Here is a 20,828-nt window from a genome sequence, read left to right as displayed (position 1 = left end):
TCAAAAATCCCGGGCATATTTGTATCCAGTGTATTGTTGTGAAGGAAAGTATGCTCTAATTGCTGTGACTGCACATGCAGGTAACACACGCCTGTCATATTTTGCCAGACGATGCCAAATCCACCGTGCAAGTCTTCGATAGGCCACATACCTGTATGTCCTGTAATGGAAATGGGATGAAAGACTTAAGTATTTCCTGTTCTTTAAATACTTGAACAAGCATAAAAGTACAGGTTAATGAAAAGACTTTTAGTGTCAACTTCTGTTTCTGCACAATGTTGAGCCCAGTCAGGCTATGTACAGTAATATGTTTACTATAAACATCTTTATTACAGGGGACAAGATTTATTATGCTAGCTTTTGTATTCTCCTGTATTAAGTTTTGAACATTTATATTTATTTATTTATAAATAGTTAGTTTTTTTAAGAATTATCTTTTTATATAAATTATATCTACTATACACTTAAAGGCCCATTATGCCTCAAAATGCTTTTTATTTCTTGAAAGCTTTTTTAAAATTGTTGTATTCTTTTATAGTATCAAAAAAGTTACTCATTCACATACCTGTACCATCTTTTTATCATTTGTTTTATGACAATGAATACAGTTATAGAGAATTAGTATTTGTTAACATTTTGCTACTTATTTATTACAAAATAATCTCATTATCACTACATTCTTCAGGAAATACACATATGACATCCCCTTTAACTTTTATTTAGAGATTATAAGATTGTAAAATTCAGATTTGACCTTTCAAATTTATTTGTTTCTGGGACATAATGTGCCTTTAAAGTAATTGTTCTTTGTCATTTCATACATCATGTTTGACAAGATTCATAACTCTAACATCTGTTCAAGAAAGATGTCCTCTATGAACTTTACTTTATAATACTTTTTGCTCATAATTTTGTAACTGTATTTTTCTCAGATTTCAAGTTGTTTTTTCTATAAGTGCATATAAATGTTTGTTTAACTTTTATTGACATGGTTACAGCCATATTATATGGTGCAAAAATATAGAACATTTTAGTGCTTTCTAGATACTTATTCAGAAATATATATCATAATGGATTTTTTCTTTATAGTTTTGACTTCCTTTACCAGTACTTAATTCCTGTCACAGCTTTTGTATTCTAATAAGTAGAGCATGCTGTTTCCTGTCACAGCTTTTGTATTTATGTTTGTTTTTCTTTTTTATTCTGTTAAATGTTAAAAATTCTATTTATTTACATTATTTATTGTTTTATTAGTTTTAAATTCAAATTAATTTCCTGTTTAAATAAATTCTGCAATGTTGGCTAACTGACACTTGTGTTTTGTAATTAATATCCCATTAATGGTTATTCACAAATGTATGTAGGAAATACATACTCATGAATTGGCTCCTCGTCTCCCACTGGTCCATTTTGCTGAAGAAATTCGTAAAATGACACTTCAATAACATCCCTATTTAAACAGTTCCCCACAAATCCTGGATGTTGGGTTATACAGCAAAAACCGTCAAGCTTTTCAGAAAGCTCTCCAAACTCCATGCAGCATTTACTCTCAATACCGGTTGGCATGGCGCTGCAGTTTCTGCATTCACACCTGAAATAAAACCAGGGTGTATATGTTTGAAGAAATTGAATTGGAAAAGGTAAAGATCTTCCCATAAACTATGATCTGACAAAATGTCCTTCGACACATATCATAATCATTACCTCCACATATTTTTCTCATTTTTTTTGTGAAGAAATGTAGTTTTTGTGAGGCAAATTAACTAATTCACTGAATGTATTTCAGTTGTATTCATTACTGCAAAGATTATGTTGTTGACGAAAAACATACATTAACAAACCTGGAAATAATTAAGAGGCATATTATGATGCTAACAATTTCAATTTATGTTAAATTATTAGCTAGTCTCATGATTAATTTAGTTTCCGACTTTACTGACAACAAAAAGGAGTGGAAACATTTAAGAAAAAAGTTTTTTACCCCAAAAAAAGAATGAATAATCTTACTGATCGGACTCCGAGGTATAAATCATCATTAAAATAAGAATGTCACTCCGTACAATGCATACCAGCTCAAACTTCGTTCAAAGTATTTCCTTCGCCACTGACTTACAGACGTGTGTATACGACAGTTATTATGGCCGATAATTCAATCTTTGTATGACTTTTATTTCAGTATCAACGTAAACAAAGATACAAAAGACAGCCATTTATCTTGGAAACTTACGCGGCTAAAAAGAAAATAATGTCCATGTATTTTATATAATAAAATTACCAGTTAACATTCCCAATCCTCTCTCGATTTCGGTCATTTTCTACGGCGAAATCAAAGTCTAATTCTTCCTCCGATTCTTCATCATTGGAATCGCTCTCGTTAATTTCAATTGTCGGTTCAGGTTCGTACATGTATGGCTGAACGACAAAATTATCATCCAACTCGTAATCAAAGACATTACCTTCCATAATTCGTATTTTCAGTACCAATTGTACGTGTTTATATTGTGAAGTTACTACTTTCAGTTTACACTAGGGATAATTATACGTCACTTCCGGTTTGAGGTCGCACCTGCTAAACGGATAGCAAGTCTATCATCTGTGCGATACCGGGTTTTGTAACGGTAATACTAAAGCAATTTCCGTGAATTTTATTCGAATTTTAGGAAAAATAAGTTTATTAAAGTATGTTTAATACGATTAGATACTAAAAAGAGCAATTTTAAAGCGAGCTCAGGAACCTTTAATTGTGAAACTTTTCTGAAATAAACATGATGGCCTTGTTTTGACAATATGAAACAAAACAATTATTTAAAAAAGGATTAGATATCATTATACAAATAATTTTCATGCAGACATATGTACACACACGTTTCTGCAAAATATCTTTATTTATTATGGCAGGTGCCTATGACTGTTCTAAGTTTATACTAGATTTTAATTATAAAATTAATTCTGTTAAATTTGAGACAATTCTTTAAAACATCAAATTTTTCATTCTTAAACGGTAAAATAAAAATAGAAATATCACGTTTTAATTTTGTAGACTTCATTTGATCGAGAGCTAAATCCGTAACCTCCCGGGAAACGGTGTTTAGCTAGGTCACAAAAGGTCAATATCTCGGTCACATTTATTTAGCTACTTTCATATTGGAAAATCAAAAAATTTGTAAGATATACGTGTATACTATATTCAATTCGTGTGTTGGATTAAATTACAAGTTACTGTTTGGTCTAATAAAACTACCGCAAACCTGAAGGTAACTTTTTCTCCAATGCGTTAAATTGAATGGCTGGATCAATTTTGTGATGCCTCCTCAGATGAGTTGACATATTAGTTGTGCCGCCAGAACTTGCCACTTCGGCCTTGCAAATATTACAGAGGGCCTTTTTATCGTTGACTTTGGCGAAAAATGCCCACACTTTTGACTTTCTCGCTGACATTTTACTTGTTAAACACTAATAAACAGACGATAATTTTAATGTAAAGTCATCATGATCGTTAGTTACGCATTTTTATTAGGTTGTCTCCCTTTGTATCGGTATAGCTAAAACCCGGTAACCGTACCGTATTGAAAAACAGAAAATCGATAAATACCGATTTACCGGTATATTGATCCAGCCCTAGTTAAGATATGAACGGAATACGCCTGCTGGTTTGTTCAGGTAGTACCTACAGGTATTCTGCTACAGGAATCTTCTAATCACTATGTGTAACTAATTATTATTTTCTATTTGTTTGTATTTAAATTGTTAATAAAATAACGTTTGGTAAAAATGAAAGATAGAAAATTTAAGCTATGTTTATAGGTGCTCATGTCCATATATTAAAACAGAGAAAGGATAACATCCTTAAGTTATCATTTATAAACACTTGATATATGCAGTTAGTTGTTATAAAGAAAAGTCTAATAAAAGGTTTAAAGAGTGACAGTATTTGTTATTGTAAGAGATATGCATTTAATGCTTAGACGCAACTCATTCCTTATTATGTGACATATAGACTATTTGAGATTTTGTTTACTTTTATACTGTACATTATAATTTTCTTTCTACATGTACCAATTTAAGCACCAATATTGACAGGATTTCATATTTATTTAATAGAAACTGGGAATTATTAATGTTATGTACATACATGTATGTCTTAGTATATGGATATAATGAAACTTATAATATTTCTATATTTAAAGAGTTACCTTTATGTCATAATTATAGAAGGGATGATGCTTGCATTTAAATGTATAAATGATAATACATGAATTGACAAGTCTACAGGTTATAAGTTTATACCCAGTGTTAGCTAACAATAGTATCTTTTATAGAGTTATAGGAATATTGTAAAGGGTGACTTAGGCTGTTGTGGTTTATTTAAGAAATTGTGAAATTTGGCAGGTTACATAATGACTTATCCAGTATAACGATTAAATTAGTGCTCATTACTTAACTGATGACAGGGTCCACGGTGCAATCCCAGCGGATGGTTACATGGCAGTATAGATATACATTATATTCCACACTCTATGTGCCAGTGAAAGAAATCTATAAACAAAGTGATCCCTCGGAAGCATTAATCACAGCAAAATAACATGAAAATTGCAGACTCGGTTTGACTGAGTCTGTACATCAGGGATAATGAATAAGTGCATCATCCTTCACGCCCCCTAGCACCGGCATGAGCGGTACTCAATTCTCTGATTCATTTAACAGATTTACTAAATTTGAAATGGACAAAGGCAGTATTGTATACATAATACGTTGAGATCTACAAAAGGCATTTGATAAGTAAATCACACTATACTACACATGAAACTTCAAACATCTGCCATAGGTACATTCGTACATGTTTCAAGTCTTATCTCTGATAGACAGCAGCTGGTGAAATTGACTGGTACTCATTCTAATACTGTTACGAGTACCTATGTTGTCCCCAGGGGTTCATTTTAGGTCCTCTTTTATGTCATGTATATGTCAATGACATTTCTGCAACCCCAAGCAATAAACTTTTATAATATGCTGATGACTCAGGTATCCTTGTATCTGGTAAAATAAATCTAAAAAAAATCTCTCTTATGGCATGAGTCTTATTATTGATAGGTTAATTGACTGAAAATTGTCTTTGCATCTTCGCAAGACAGAGTCTATTCTTTTGGGTTCAAGTTTAAACTTAAACAGGGTCCTTGACTCCAGGTCACATGTAAAGGTACTGATAAAAGGTACACATCTTCTGTTAAGTATTTAGGTGCCTTTGGTGCTTTGAAACAATGATTTTCCTGTTATCATTAATATCGATTTTGCGATGGGCAATAGTAATTATTTTTAGATAAGGAATAAAACAGATGGCAGAGAAATCTTTCAGAGTACTCATCAGTTTTCCAGATAAGTAATGTTCCGCCGGGATAACTAGATGACCGGTAACAGCAGGAGTTAAACGTTCACATATTTAGATACGCGTACTATTTTTTCAATCATGATCTACAGTGCACAAAAACGAAATCACTAAAGGAATCGTATACAAAATACAATACTAAAAGTCATTAAGTTGTTAACCCGTCTATAAAAGACGGTGATGGTTATATATCGTTCACCTGATAACCATTGTTATTTTGTTATAGCTGAAAATGTGAAAATAGGTTAATGGGTTATCTTAGGGTCATCCAAAGTCAAAACTCAATTTCCGACAAACCGTTGTGCCTGTTTGACAGCCATAGCTTCAAAAATGAAGGTCACTTGGTCTTGGTCGGGATCAAAGTTCAATGTCACTTAGAATCCTTAAATCCATATTAAATGAGCATGGCTTGACAAATTTAAATGTAGGTAATTAGGTCATAATCAAGTTAATCAAATATCATAGATGACTTTACATTTGATATAAAAAGGGTGTGTATGTCTATAGGTCATAGTAGAGGTCTTCTATGGTCATAGTTCAATTGCATGTACAATATTTTATAGTAAATGCAAAAATAACGAGATTAAATGCAAATGTAAGTTACTAGGTCATGGTTAAGATCGTTGATTCCACATTACTTAGATTGAAAGAACATTTAACTTTTGACTTTAAATAACCCCTTTTCAATACGCCCGTTTGAAAAACGGGTCGTATTATAGTTTCCCGCCTGGCGGGCAGACGATATCCAATTTTGTCCGGAGCATATCTCCTACACATATGCAGGATTTGTATTAAAACTTCACATAAATGTTCACAATTTTGAGAAGCTGTGATGCGCGTATAAACAAGGTCTTAAGGTCAAAGGTCAAAGCTACAGAGGTTATTGAAAACGCTTGTTCAGAGCAAAACATCTACATGCATAGAGGGATTTCAATATAACTTGGCACACATGTTCACCATTGTGAGTTTCGCGTGCAAAATCAATGTGCCTGTTGTCAAGCTCAAGTTCACACATAGGAGTCAAAGTTCAGATAAAAATATGAAAATGTGTATTCTGGCCATTTAGGCATCATTTATTGAGGGATTGAAACACAAATGGTCAATATCATAACTACCGGTGTGAAACATGTAAATTAGGTTAATATATGCAAGGTCAAGGTCACTAAACATGATTTAATATAGAGATTTTGTCCAGAGAGAGCATATCTCCTACACGCATGGAGGAATGCTAATGAAACTTATAAGAAATGTTCATTACAATGATAAGCAGTGTCACGTGCATGAACTAGGTCTCTAGCTTTAAGGTTAAGGTCATACGTAGAGGTCACTGAAAAATGCTTGTTCTGAGCAAAACTTCTAAATTCATCCGGGGATTACAATGTAATTTGGCACAAATGTTCACCATTGTGAATCTACGTATTGCACACAAAATCCAGGATACTGTTACCAATGTCAAGGTCACATAGAGAGATCAAAGTTAAGAATAAAGTAAAGAAGATGTATACAGGGACATATAGTCATTATATATTGAGGGATTGTAACACAAATGATAGCTTTTTACAAGTGTGACACATGTCATTTAGGTCAATGTCACTAGAGATGATAAAATATCTGGATAGTGTCCGGATATTGCCCTGAGCATGCACAACTTCAATATGCATATCTATAATACCAACATCTCTATCAAAGAATTTGGTGACGGGCGTATTTTGCGACAATGTTGCCCCTGTTTTTTTGCCATATAAAGGTCTGTTAAAAAAGGGTTTTCAGGGGGGCAGTTGTGCCCTAGGGACTTAGCTTAGTATGAACAATTTTGGTAAATGAATACAAAGCTACACTCCAAATACATGAAATATGTAAGTTCTAGACCTTTTACTTTGTGACATTTTTTTTTGTTTGTTTAACATCTTACATGTCATGACAACCAGAGTTCTACATAAAACGAATTTATTTAACAATTGGCAGAGATTTATCGGACACTTTTAAAATTGGCCAAGTGATGTTAACGAATATGTCGTTATAAGTCAACTGTTACTACGTGAATTTTTCATTCTTTAGTCAGTAAATGTTCTCAAAATGAATACACTAATTAGTCACAGGAACAAAACATTTCTTCTTATAAAGAATGGTGGTTTCCTAACTTGACCCGCGCGGGTCACGTTAGAGCATTAAGATTTCACAAAAGTTGTCACAGCGATCTCTGGAAACGTTAAAGAACGTGTCAAATGAATGACAGACATATTTCAATCATGCAATATCCACAATATCTGTTATTGTTTATTCCAGGTTTTTTTTCAAATCACAAACTATTCTGTCGGCGTCTAAATTTCGATCAACATATAAAAATATATTTACGCTTCAAACCCAAAATGTGTATAATTTATACAGAAATTCATGCTAGGACTTTAAAAAAAATGTCATTGTAGCGTGATTTGAGTACATAGGATCATTTTAATAGTTTGGTCATTAATTTGCCTGAGTGACAGATATAATTTCTTAAACTATTGGTGTTCACTCTCAATCTTTATATGAAATTCAATATTATATTTAACAAATAAAACATGACCTTGAGGGCAATATGCAAGTTTACGGACTGATTGGTCAGACTGAGGAAGGTATATGGCCTGAAACGCAGCTGAGGGCCGTATTCCTTCCGACGTCTGACCAACCAGTCCGTAAACTTGCATTTTGCCCGAAAGGCCATGATTTATTTGTTATATTATACCGATTCTAAATCCTTTCATCCTTTCTGTTGCTGTCATTTTTACTATAATTTGCTTTCAAATAATAATTTATTTGTTCAGTGTGTAAAATATCTCAAACCCTAGTCGGATTTTTTTTTATTATTTTCAAGCGATACAGCAAAATAACCATGCTCTTCCTTTGTTATTCAATTTTTGTTAATCAAAATAAACAGGCAAAAAACCCCGGAACTTTAAGATTTTCACAAAATTGTATAAATAAAATTTATAATCAATCTAAAGACAAATCATGATTAAAATATTGATCAACATGTAATGAATTTATGTGAAACAAAAAAATAAATTCAGTAAAAAGAATCATTTAACAACAAAATAAAATATTATACCGCATTTGCATACGCCCTTCTATATTTAATATGACGTCATTCAGTCCATATAAGAATTATGGACCGCTCCCGGTCTGTATGCGGTTTTGGACTGGATGACGTCATATTTAATATAGAAGGGCGTATGCAAATGAAGTATAATATATCAAATTATATGTTAAATATAAACGTGACATATTTACAGTTTGTGTATTTACATTGTAGTGATAATCCAATATAAAGTCAGTTCTGTTCCAGAGCATTTGTTTTTGTTTTTCATCGAGAATAATTATACCGGTAATACCGGTAAAACGTTTTCTAAAAAAAACACAAAAAAACAACAACACACACACACACACGCACACACACACACGCGCAAACGCACAACAACAACAACAACTAAATAGAGATATACCAGTGCGTAGGGTGTGTAAACCATCTGCATCTCATTTATAAACCATGAGTATGGATAAGAAATATCAGCTAAAATGGATTTATATAAGTGTAGCTGTTTTTGTGTATATTTCCTTTTTTGTAGATTAAAAGGTGGGTGGCCATATCGGTACCTCTTTTCGAAATTTACTTTAAAAACAGTACCAACGTTGCACATGCAAATGTTTTTTTTTTTCTGGCGACATACATCGGAACATAGAATATTTTAATACTGGCCATAGCTTTCGCAGAAGTGGTGGATCTATCGCAGCGGCGGTAGATAATTTGTCGCAGAAATAGTGGATAAAATATGGCCGTTTGCCGTTTGTCGGTAAGTATATGGCTGAATTTTACGTTATGAGTAGTATGGATATGATTGCGAAGCGTTTCCTGAGCCTGAGCAGGATCGGGATCGGGGATTAGTTACGTAATCGATTAAGGATTAGTTACGTAATACAATAACAATACGATAACAATACAATAACAATACAATTAAAATACAATTAACATACAAATACGAATACACAACTTATTTTTAATCACATTTGCTAATCCCATTTGAAAGGGAGATGATTATCCCTTAAAAAAATAAGTATAGCTTTAAAGTGCCATCAAAGATGGCGGAGTGTTTAATAAGCAAACAGTTCGGCCGAGATTGAATGGAGGCATTAGACGGTATGTATTGAAATGTTTTTTCAAGACACATCCAAACAACAATTAGCACGCTAATGTATATTGTCTGTCTGCCAGGGGATACATGGCCTTGGCAAAAGTGAGCTAGCTGGCCGTAAAATTACTTGTCATTATTAAAACACTGTCACACAGTATGGAGCTTACAGCAGCAGACAAATCAAAAGTTGGACAGCAGCACAGTACGTGTCGTCTGCTCACTCGAGTTTTCGCTGCAGATACATTACGCGAAAGCTATTGTAAAAAAGTTTGAAAATATCTCGCGCTTGTTGTGCTTTGGCTGCAAAAACAACTACCTGTCTCAGCGTGATCATTCGTGCACAATGCTTGACCGCGGCAGCAAACTGAATGTTCATTTCTGGGACATTATCGGAGTTATGGACGAAGAGGCGGAAATTTAGAAGTGGTACAGATCACAAGCGTGCAAAGAGTTTGAACGGTCTGTACTTGATATGTTAATGCTTAAATTACGATGCCGAGATTACAGGGAAACACGGATGAAAACAGACAGTTGGAAAAGAAGCGTCGATCGCACAATGAATGCTATCATAGTTTTTTTTGTATTGAATAGACCAATTAGAGTCACATTTTTGGGTGAATCACTTTGGCAAGCAGTAAACGAAAAAAAATGGCGGCGAACGAAAATGAGTTACATCCGGGCACATTAATGTTGTTTTACAAAAATGCAACAGTGCGTACGTACCCTATAAAATTGCGTTTTAGCGGAGACAAAAGATTAAAATACTGACACCGCCATTTTGTTTTGTATTTAACCATTATGTATTACGGAAATTAATTCAAATGGACGGAGATAATGAATTCCATTTGTTATCTGTGATTGCTGTTCTAAATTGATCGTCAAATCCACTTTAATGCAAATTTGCCTTAAAAATAATGATGATAATAATACTACTAGTAATAACAATTTATCCGACATTTCACCATGAAATGTGTATAAATAAACCAAATTCTATTAAAATATGACGTATTGATTATTAAAAGAAGAAAGAAAAAACACCTGCGATTGTTACTATAAAGTCAATAAAAATATATTGTATAAAATATAGTCACAATGAACACGCGCGAAAAATATGACGTATTGAGTATAAAAAAAGAAAAACACCTGCGATTGTTACTATAAAGTCAATAAAAATATATTGTATACAATGCAGTTACAATGAACACGCGCGAAGTTAAAATAAGTAATGAGCCAATTGATTCTTTTCAGATACATATTATTACCTCCTCTGGCTGCGCCATTTTGAGGGTCATTCTCAATATATATCATATGATTAAGATAAGAAAAAAAAATCTGATATAATACTGTCATCTTCTTATAAACTGATGAACATCTTATACATATGGTCTCAACCCGGTACGGAATTAGACCCAGCCCGTTGCAGTCTAGAAAGTAGTTCTTTAATATTTTGAAGTGGCCCAATTTAAGTCATCTCTAGTTAGATTGGTCATAATTAAAGTGTATTTATTGCATGTGTGTAGTTTTTGTGTGTTATATGATGTGTTTAAAAGTTGTTTTTTGTGTATTCTCCAGGAACTCATTTGTTGGCGGAAGGATTAAAGATGTACCACCCACCAGCAGTCAGGAGTTTTCAAAGTGGTGAATTTAAACTGTGTTACAACAGAGTGAAGATTTCTGAAAAAAGTAGATGGCTAACCTATTATATTTTGGGCCTCAATTGACTTAAATAGTGTTGATGTTTAAAGTTAAAGACAGTATATAATTCATCAAGAACAGTGGAATCCAGAATTAAGCCTCAAATGTGACTGATTTACTATAGAACAAAGAACACGAAAATTCACCAGGCCGTCACCAAGAGGAGAAATTTGAAAAATGGGAACTGGTTGATGGATATGGATGAAACTTTGCATCAGTGTTGTGTTTATGTATAGAAATCAGGAAAATAAAGGATAACTGACAGGTTTGAAAATTTTAAATTTTATTTCAAATTTTTAATTTTGGTATTTTAAATTGGGACAGATGTTGTTATTGTTATCTCCCCTTCAAATGTAGATGTCTGCTACTGTGTCAGTAGGTGCAGAAGAAGGGTACAGAGCTTTTGCATGAAGGATTAACCACATTTTATTGAATTAAAACTGTAAAAATACATTTAAAATTAAAAAATGAAATTTAAATTTTGTTTAAAGAAGTTAATAAATTGATAAATTTTATTTTTGCACCCTATATTTAGCAATTTACTAGATCTATAGCTTAGTTTTATAAGATTTATATGGAAAATGATAATTTTTAGAGAAATGCATCTTAAATTATGGATAAACCATGCATTGCAAGAAATTGGGGAGTGCATGTTTTCAGGCTGGTTACATTGGCAAAAAAAAGTGATTGGCAAGCTCATTCCAGAGGTCTTAGGGGCCCAAGAAGCACCGGCCATGGGATTCGAACAAGCACCATAGTAGCCTATTGCTCATATGGACCACGCATTATATGCACTGATGTTTCAGCAAAGTATTGATGCTGTAGTAATCAGATTGTAAATATTGACTATTGTCTTGTATTTCAATGAAGCAGAACTGACAATAATTGAACAGGACAAATGTGATTTACATGTTGGAAATATAGGCATTTTCAGTGTAGTGAAACTTGATGTTTTGCTGTGCTGCAGAATGTATTTGCTTATATATACACACAAACGATTTTCTAGTCATTAAACAGTGAGTTTATGGATAATTGGCTCATTTAGAATAACACAGTTGATGTGAGTGTTGTTGTTGTTGTAGCAGTTGCTACAGCAGTTAAATTAGGTTAGGTTTATAATGTCTAAACTGTTATTTTCATGCAGACATGCATTTTTAAGCACACAATATTTAAGCCTTCCTGTGTGAATTAGCAAATCAAGCCATTGATTAATTAAGAAATTATTTTCTTTCTATTTTGGATATCAGAATAACAGCATAAATGCCTCTTATAATTTCCTTCGACATGTACTTAGGTGTTGCATATTTTTTCAGACCATGCAGTTACCAAAGCCGGGGTTTGAGTACAGGACCTTACCTTATACTGGTTAAGATCTATGGAAGAACTCTTTCAGCTCAGTTTGGCAGCAGATTAAATGTCAGGACAAGTTGAGAAAGTAATAACTTATGTCTAGTTTGAAACTTCAGCTATTGACGGCAATGACTCCCAATGCTCGGGCAATATTTGGTAGATATTTTGATGTATATCAGGAGAAAATTTCTCTAATTTTGACTATTTTAACACTTCTCAATGATTTAAGTGGGAAACAGTATGTGCCATCATTTTTTAGCCTTATTTGTGTGAGAGTTGGCTAATCTTACTTTGTCAGAAGACATAGCCCATGGCGATATAGTAACCTCTTTGCCAAACTTAAGATTACCTCTGTTTGTCTTTATTGATATCTTAAGCAAACAATAAAGGGTATATATCTTGGTACTTTACTTTATTTACCATGGTATATAGGTAAAAATCATAATCAGTAAGTTTTATTGCAATGTTGAAGGAAATGTTATGAAAAAAGCACATTTAATTGTGAATACTTGTATTTTAACCCAAAATTTCATGCTCTCATTAAAATAAATGGAGTTTATATTACAATTTTAAAGCAATAAGGGCTTATTCTTTCATAAAAATAACTAAATGACATTAGCCGGTAACATCAAACTGTATTTGAAGAAAATCCATTGGCAAAATCAAAAGATATAACAGAATTTGTGATATAAATTTTTGCGTAAAATTCTATTGGCCGAGGCTGATTTTTCGCATTAATTTTTATATTTAAGAAATTGTACTGCATTAATGTAATTTGTTAGAGACATGTCAAACCTATATGAATGTACTTGTATAACACTAAATTACTAGGAAATGAGTATAAATTTTGGCTTAACTTAAATTTTGGATTCATTTAGGTCTCAACCCCGGTACGGAATTAGACCCAACCCGTTGTAGTCTAGAAAGTAGTTCTTTAAATATTTTGAAGTGGCCCAATTTAAGTCATCTCTAGTTAGATTGGTCATAATTAAAGTGTATTTATTGCATGTGTGTAGTTTTGTGTGTTATATGATGTGTTTAAAAGTTGTTTTTTGTGTATTCTCCAGGAACTCATTTGTTGGCGGAAGGATTAAAGATGTACCACCCACAGCAGTCAGGAGTTTTTCAAAGTGGTGAATTTAAACTGTGTTACAACAGAGTGAAGATTTCTGAAAAAAGTAGATGGCTAACCTATTATATTTTGGGGCCTCATTTGACTTAAATAGTGTTGATGTTTAAAGTTGAAGACAGTATATAATTCATCAAGAACAGTGGAATCCAGAATTAAGCCTCAAATGTGACTGATTTACTATAGAACAAAGAACACGAAAATTCACCAGGCCGTCACCATATTCAATTTGGTGCTATACTAATACATGTATGTTCCTTTACATGTATTAAAGAATTTGACAATTGACCAAAATTAGCTGTTTATTTCGATGTTTTCATATTGTGTCAACCAATTGTCTGCACTTTTGGTAAGGAGGTAAGTAATGTAAATTTGGGGAATTATTATTTATCTGTAAAATTTATCATGGATGAAATGTGTTCCTCGAATGTGGCGCTGGATTTAAATGAAACGTAACTAGATCGCGAATTGATAGCTCGTAAAGTATCAGTCGAACCCCCGTGTTGAAATAATTAAAACACATACGCTATCTACGAAAAATTATAACGATTTGAATATATTTTTGCCGACTCTTTGTCATCCGGAACATCTTTTAAAATCTCGTTGATTCTTCGATATATTTAAATGTAAACAAAGCAATCTTGACGTTTTTTACGTTACAAAGTGACAGTGCCATTTTTTATTGAACATTTCCTAATGAAATTTCAAAATTTTGTGACTAGAAGAGAGGTCATGCAGCGGCATCCATTTAGATGAAAAAAAACTGAACAACATGCGGTTAAATTTGACATGGCCACATGGTTGGGTTTTGTATGTACATAATTAAGTAATCAGCAAATAAATAAGGTGTACATTTAGCTTTTTATATCTGACATGATTTGGTCATTTTCAACTCGATTTCTCGATATACATGTATTTGTTCATTTAATTAATAAAATCGTTTCAACATTTCCAAACATTTACTTGTTACTCGTTTATTGATAAACTGTTTTAAACGAAATAAAACAATTCCCTTACCGAAGTATTCCAGAACGGATCATTATTAATTCGTTGTCATTTTATTTTATGTCAATAGAAAAAAAAATTTAGTAAGAAGGAATCTGAAAAGGGCATACATTTCGGTTTTTTAAGTTTTCATAAAAGGGCGAGCGTTCCATTTTTCGCTTTGACGTAAATGATATTAACTGATTTTTAAGTAAGGAAACATAAAAAAATGGACGCATTCAGTTCAGTCAGAAACGTTTACTTTGCAATTTGCAAAAATACATGTAAAAACATTTTTTTGTTTCAGGAGAGATATAAAAACGACTCGAACCTATGCAAAACTGGAACATAACACTGGAACTGTTAACAGAATATGTTGCTTTTTTTAAATGTTGAATACACATTTATGTAGTTTTTATTTGTTTGGGTCATCAGACCCAAAACAAATAATGGTAGCCGAAATTTCAGTCTTCTAATTGCTGTTAATTGCAAGTGCCGAAACTAGTCCGCTTTTTTGAAGCGGGTTTTCTCTTTATTATGTAACACTTAGGGGCCGAAAAATTTAGGGAATATCACTGCGTAAAATAATGGTAACATGACAGGCGGATTAAATTTTCAAGCAAACATAATTCCCGAAATGGTTTCGAAGATTCTATTATGGGTTTTATTCTTTATAGAATATACATTGGCTATTATATATAGTAAAGCGCCATGATTATGTACCAAAGTGTTAACAAAAACAGTTAGCGTTCGTTACAAACCCTACAAGAAGTATATGGTTTTCTTCAGGCCGTTAAATAATAAATTCACCGTGGGCCAGGGGTTTGCGCGCTCGCTTAGGAAGCGACGAGAATGGTCTGGAATTCAATTCCCAGTTAACGGTAACACTTTTTTTTCAAATTGTTTTAAGTCAAATAAACATTGGATCGAAAATTATCAGTGTTGCAATTAGTCTTATAGCCATTCTTCTAACAATTTAAAACGCTGAGAAAAGCATTGGATGGAACTTATACAAAAACAAATGTTTTATAATCATCAAAACCATGGCACCTTTTTGATATTCTTGAAACCCAAAACAAATTCAGCGCCTTCTTGCTTTGATTTAAGAAAGGAAATTAAAACCAGGCTTGTCCTATAACAGAACATTATTTCCGTCGACTTAAAAACCGTTTATTAAACATTATAATTGTAAATGTTTAGAACACTCAAGTTTGCCAATATATAAGTTGGTATAAAAACTACTAGAAAATAATTAGATTTTGAAATGTATCTTAACGATAAAAAATTGAATTATAAGATGTCTTTCGAAAAGCTTTGTTAAAAAAAATAAAACTTAATACTATGGTCTGTTAATTCGATGTCCGTTCCCAGTCATAGTAGCCTTCTCCTGAATGTTGAAAGGTTGTGATTAAGGAAAATAATAATTGTTTTCAGCGGTGGTTTATTCGGCATTTAACACCGGTTTGGAGTTTGAATGCGCTTTAGAAATTGACCACGAAGGCAATTACTAAAGGTTGTGAAAATTACTTATAGAGGTAGAAGGGAAAAAACAACAAACTGAATCTAACGAGTTCCGAACTAAATAATATTTATTGGGCAGTTTAACACCGGGGTTTCGTTTGTTAGTGACAAACCCCACGAATGTATTGTTCAAACTTTCCGGATTGATGAAATTTGATGTTTACCTTTGATTGTGGAAAATGTTATTGTATTAACCCTAGCTCATTTGATCTCGGTTTTGAAAATCGGGCTTATTCATCTAAGATTCTTTTTATAATTCTTCCCCTTCTTAAAAAATTTTCTCATTAAGGGCAATAAGCTATGACTATACAGTGGTTAATACTCAATAGGAGGAGACATGGTATTTTAAAACAGGCATTTTTTTTAAGGGAATAGTTGAATGTCTATCCGATTAATATAGAGTATATTTTATATTTAACTTTGGCATATATTGACATGAATATTGCAAAATTATTTAAAATATTTTTCTCACGTGGTATTCGATAAATTGTCGGAAAACCAAACATAAATGTTACCAAAAAGTAAACTTTCAAAACGAATTTCAATTTTCAACCGATTTTTTTTCCCAGTTTTTTGAGTTGTTTTTCTTCTGTGTTTTGGGAGTATGTGACTTTTAAATTAATTGAATAGAAAGCTTAAAATATAACAACAACCAGAATCTGAATATTTTCATGCTTAAAAGATATGTCGCTTAATCGATTTTTTTTATTATTTTGTACCTCCTTTAAATAAGGGCTTGTATCTTGCTTTAAATATTGAGTATTTTGCTTTAAAATCATACGTCAACCGTTTATAGCTGACGCTGATTGAAAGTACATGTCAACACTTTATAATTTCCGTTATGTACTGTAATGGGGAATTGATCGATAATTGTTCATTGTTATCGTTTCTCAAAAAAGTGTTCCAGATAACAAAATTTTACCTCTGCCACTCTTTTATTTTATTATTTAAAACCAAAGCGCAGTTAAAATTTATCTAAATTAACGCCAGCGGCAGAGGCAGACGTTATCTCAAATGAAGAAGGGACAACGGAACAGGTTTGAGGATATTTGATTTAGGGTTTTTATGTTACAATGTGTTATCTACACGCTTCTTTAAGTTTAAAGGAGAAAAAAAGAACCCCTCCAGAAAAACGGAAGTTTCAATAATACTTTATATAATTCTACACAATTCTGCTAAAAAGAACCTTCTATAAAATATTTCAAATTATGTTACAGGTTATTTTTTCTTTTTTGAGTGTAAGACACTTAATGAGATTTTGCTTTTCTCTTTCTCCTTAAGAATTTTAGACGTAATAATACTTTATGAAAGTTTATTTATCGAGATAAATGAGAAAAAAAATACTGTTCTATAAATGAACATTTATTCATAATGCACATGCAAATAATCTGTATCATCTTTCCTTGAAAGAAGATGAAGTTACCCAAATTCTATTTTGATGACTTTAAAACTTGAAACATTAGAAAGGTACGATTAGAAAGCTGATGTTTTAAAATAACTACCATTTACAGTCTGGCTTAACCTTTTGGTTTGGACTTAATGACCTTCCATTTGGTATAAGGCTGTTCATCACTGGTTTTAATGTAAATTGTAAAAATAGAATCTAGGGTTTTAATCGGATCTTCCTAGCTTAAACTATCGTTTATAGACCATTTTCATTCTTTAAACGTTATGCCACAATATAGTAAAATTTAGAACCTGTAGAACTTTCAAGTCGCTTATTTCACTTATGATAATGGGCACAGAAACGACTAGGACGAAATCCGATTGAAATGCATTGAAATAATTTACTTCCCTTTTCCCGTTAACAAAACGTAAGTCCGCGTATTTAAATCGTTTGGGTTTGTAACGGTGATATTTTAAGAATTGATTGCTTTATATTGGCGGTAGTTTTTTCATTTACTGTGATCATTGGACGGGCTCTTTGTTAGACGCTTATTAACCACGCGTTTTAACTGGACTGGGCGGTACACCTATATTCATTTACTGTTTAACATCCGTATCTGACCGTTATCATTCTTTTATATCTTGAAAAGACTGTTAAAAGTGGTAAAAGCTTTGTATAAACTATTTTAAGTTTTCTGTTTAGCTTCCCCACTACTGTACAATTGAAACTCTTTTTTATCACAATGGGTTTAAAATTGTATTCGGTTTGAACTTCTTTTAGTTGTTTAATACTTTCACCACAGTAACCGAATTAGGGCGTTATTTTTGCTAATTCACGTATTGGATTCGGTGTTAAACTTGAGATATGTCGCTTTAACAATTTTCTTCTTTTGGCATTGTCCCGTATTTGACAGGGCTTAACAAACGTGACATATTTGTATGAATTTTTAAAGGAAATTTAATTTATTTGCGTGGCACGAAAATACTTTTTTGTTTGTTTTGTATTTAAAGAATTGAAAGTAACAGGGGAAAAAATTAACTTGTATAAATGTATATGAATTATGCCGCATATTTTCTAGATACGTTTTCAGAATTTGTCTGAATTTATTTTAACCCTTTCATCCAAGTGTTTTTTCGTTACTTTTAGTCATGTAATCGTTTTATTTGAAATAATCGTTATCGTTATTCTATATGGAATAATCTGTATACGTTAACATTTTTTGAAGGTATGCTTACCGCTATAAAAAATCCCCATAACGGCGTATTGTTTACAAATACGTGTTTATGCAGTATTGGTAAATTGTAAGGTATGTATTATTTGTTTTGTTTTTGTTGTAGTGTATTGTGGGTTTCGTCATTGTCGGTCCCTGGTTGGGCCCCCTTTTACGCATGCGTTTTTAAGTACGATTTTTATACTTAAGCGTGTTAAAAATTTTGTATTCTAATCGGGGTTTTTTTGTATTTTTTGATCGCAGGTCAGGACAAGCTTAACAAAAAAAAAGTAGTTGTCTCAAAACACCTTTAAAAACTAGCGATGTAAAAGAAAAAAATATTTTTTTTTGTTACAAGTAATCAAAATTTAACACATTCAGTGTGAGTTTGTTGAAATTTTTTATATGCTGGTCGGAAGATTTTCGCAAAATTATTTACATCAGTGGGTTAAATAACCGGTTTACCGACCGGTTTACCGTGAACAAAATGTTTCGAAAGTTGATAAGGATTACGAACCCTAATGGAAATCATTTTGGTTTGCTTTTCGACTTTTTCTTATTACTTCCCCGTTGGATCCAGGGGTAATATGCTCGGTTTAGAAGGTTAGAGGTTTTAATGTTCAAATTCCCAGTCAGGCAACTAATTTTTTAAGTGTATTTTTAGCGATTTTTTAACATTGTTTCTCAAAGGAATAAGCCACGATTGCAAAGATAGAGTGTAATGCCATAAAAATTACATAAATGATTTCATTAGAAGTTATTATAGATGAGATAATAGCCACCGAGGACCGTTCCGATTTGGCTTAGCAGTTGTACTTAAATTTAAATTGTTAAAAAAAAAAAGGCATAACCACTTAGTGTTTTTATTTCATATTTTAAAGAAAACCCCGTGTTGTTTATTGGGTAGTCTACTGTTTTAGAATCTTTTCTATATATTTTTTGAGTCCAAATGTAACATCTACTGTTTATATTACACGTAACCTTACAAATGAATACATTCATCCACTTTCATAAGCTAACGATTCGTAATAAAAAACACACAGCAAATAAATTGAAGTTTCGTTATTGGCTTATTAATACAGGGGAATCAACTAATCTTTTAAAAAAAATAAAGGTGACTAAAACATAGATATTATCTTACTAAGAATTTTGTCAAAATTGCAAAACAGGAAATTTTTGCCCTAACTGTTTTTTATTTACGGGAGTATAAAAAAGTATTTGGTCAGATTATTTTGCATTTTAACCGGTGCTAATGTCACCTGAATCTTTTGGATAATTTTAAATATTTTGCAACAAGAAATAATCGGTTGAAGATGCGATTATCATTTTCTTTTGGTATGCTTATTATATCGGGAAAGTGCTCAAGCTTTAATAATTCGGCCTGATGTTTCCCAGGGTAAAACAGACGACAAATGGGTTAAATTATTAAAATGTTATATCATTTGCAACCAAAAGATAAATAATAGGCTTCTCTAAGGCTAAAGGTAATTCGATGACTGCAGTTACATTTTCACGTAATTTTTCACACTTTGTTCAAATTGTATATTCATTCTCAATTCAGATATGCAGTATTGCCTTTGGCCCTTGTTTGATCTTTTTCTTGTTATTTTAATGTTTAACCTTTTTGGTTCAAAAAATGCGTTGTTGTTCGTTTTTCTTTATTTTGATAACCTGTATTATTTAAGCTTATAAAGGATTTTATTTATCATTTAACAATGGCAGGCCGTAGCAAACTGGTAAGTGAAGTGGGAGAATACATTTTGTATTTTATTAGTTGTTTTTATTTTGTTGTATTTGAAGTTGACTTTTTATTTATTTGGGCACCTTGTAATTAATTGCATACAAAAGTATATATGTACGTATCTAAAATGATAAGTTAAATTTCCGACAACATGTAGTCCTAAAAACTGAACCTATAAGGTATAAAATTTCACCGGTTAGGGTTAGAATGCAAACTCCTAAAAAACTATTTATTTTGTAGGGTAATCCCCCGTATTGTT

The 20,828-nt window shown here is 32.2% G+C and overlaps 1 protein-coding gene across 1 annotated transcript; it reads right to left on the bottom strand.

Annotated features, from left to right (window-relative positions):
• On the bottom strand, positions 1-2,725 carry LOC132746542 (P2X purinoceptor 7-like). The gene is made up of 3 exons (XM_060735729.1): positions 2,276-2,725; positions 1,376-1,591; positions 1-160 (listed from the first exon to the last, which is right to left on the bottom strand). Exons 1-3 carry the CDS (start codon positions 2,461-2,463, stop codon positions 1-3), a joined length of 564 nt encoding a protein of 187 aa, XP_060591712.1. The 5' UTR covers positions 2,464-2,725.
• Positions 2,726-20,828: the final 18,103 nt, after the last annotated feature.

This window comes from Ruditapes philippinarum, unplaced genomic scaffold (assembly GCF_026571515.1).
Source record: "Ruditapes philippinarum isolate M1 unplaced genomic scaffold, ASM2657151v2 ctg9684_1_1_1_1, whole genome shotgun sequence".
NCBI classification, from domain to species: Eukaryota; Metazoa; Mollusca; class Bivalvia; order Venerida; family Veneridae; genus Ruditapes; species Ruditapes philippinarum.
This window is presented reverse-complemented; position numbering and strand designations above follow the sequence as displayed.

Coding starts and splice junctions, on each gene's coding strand:
- LOC132746542 (XM_060735729.1), bottom strand. CDS start 2,463: ATGGAAGGTAATGTCTTTGATTACGAGTTGGATGATAATTTTGTCGTT. Junction 1,592..2,275: donor AGGATTGGGAATGTTAACTG/GTAATTTTATTA, acceptor GTTTTATTTCAG/GTGTGAATGCAGAAACTGCA. Junction 161..1,375: donor GACGAGGAGCCAATTCATGA/GTATGTATTTCC, acceptor TTTCCATTACAG/GACATACAGGTATGTGGCCT.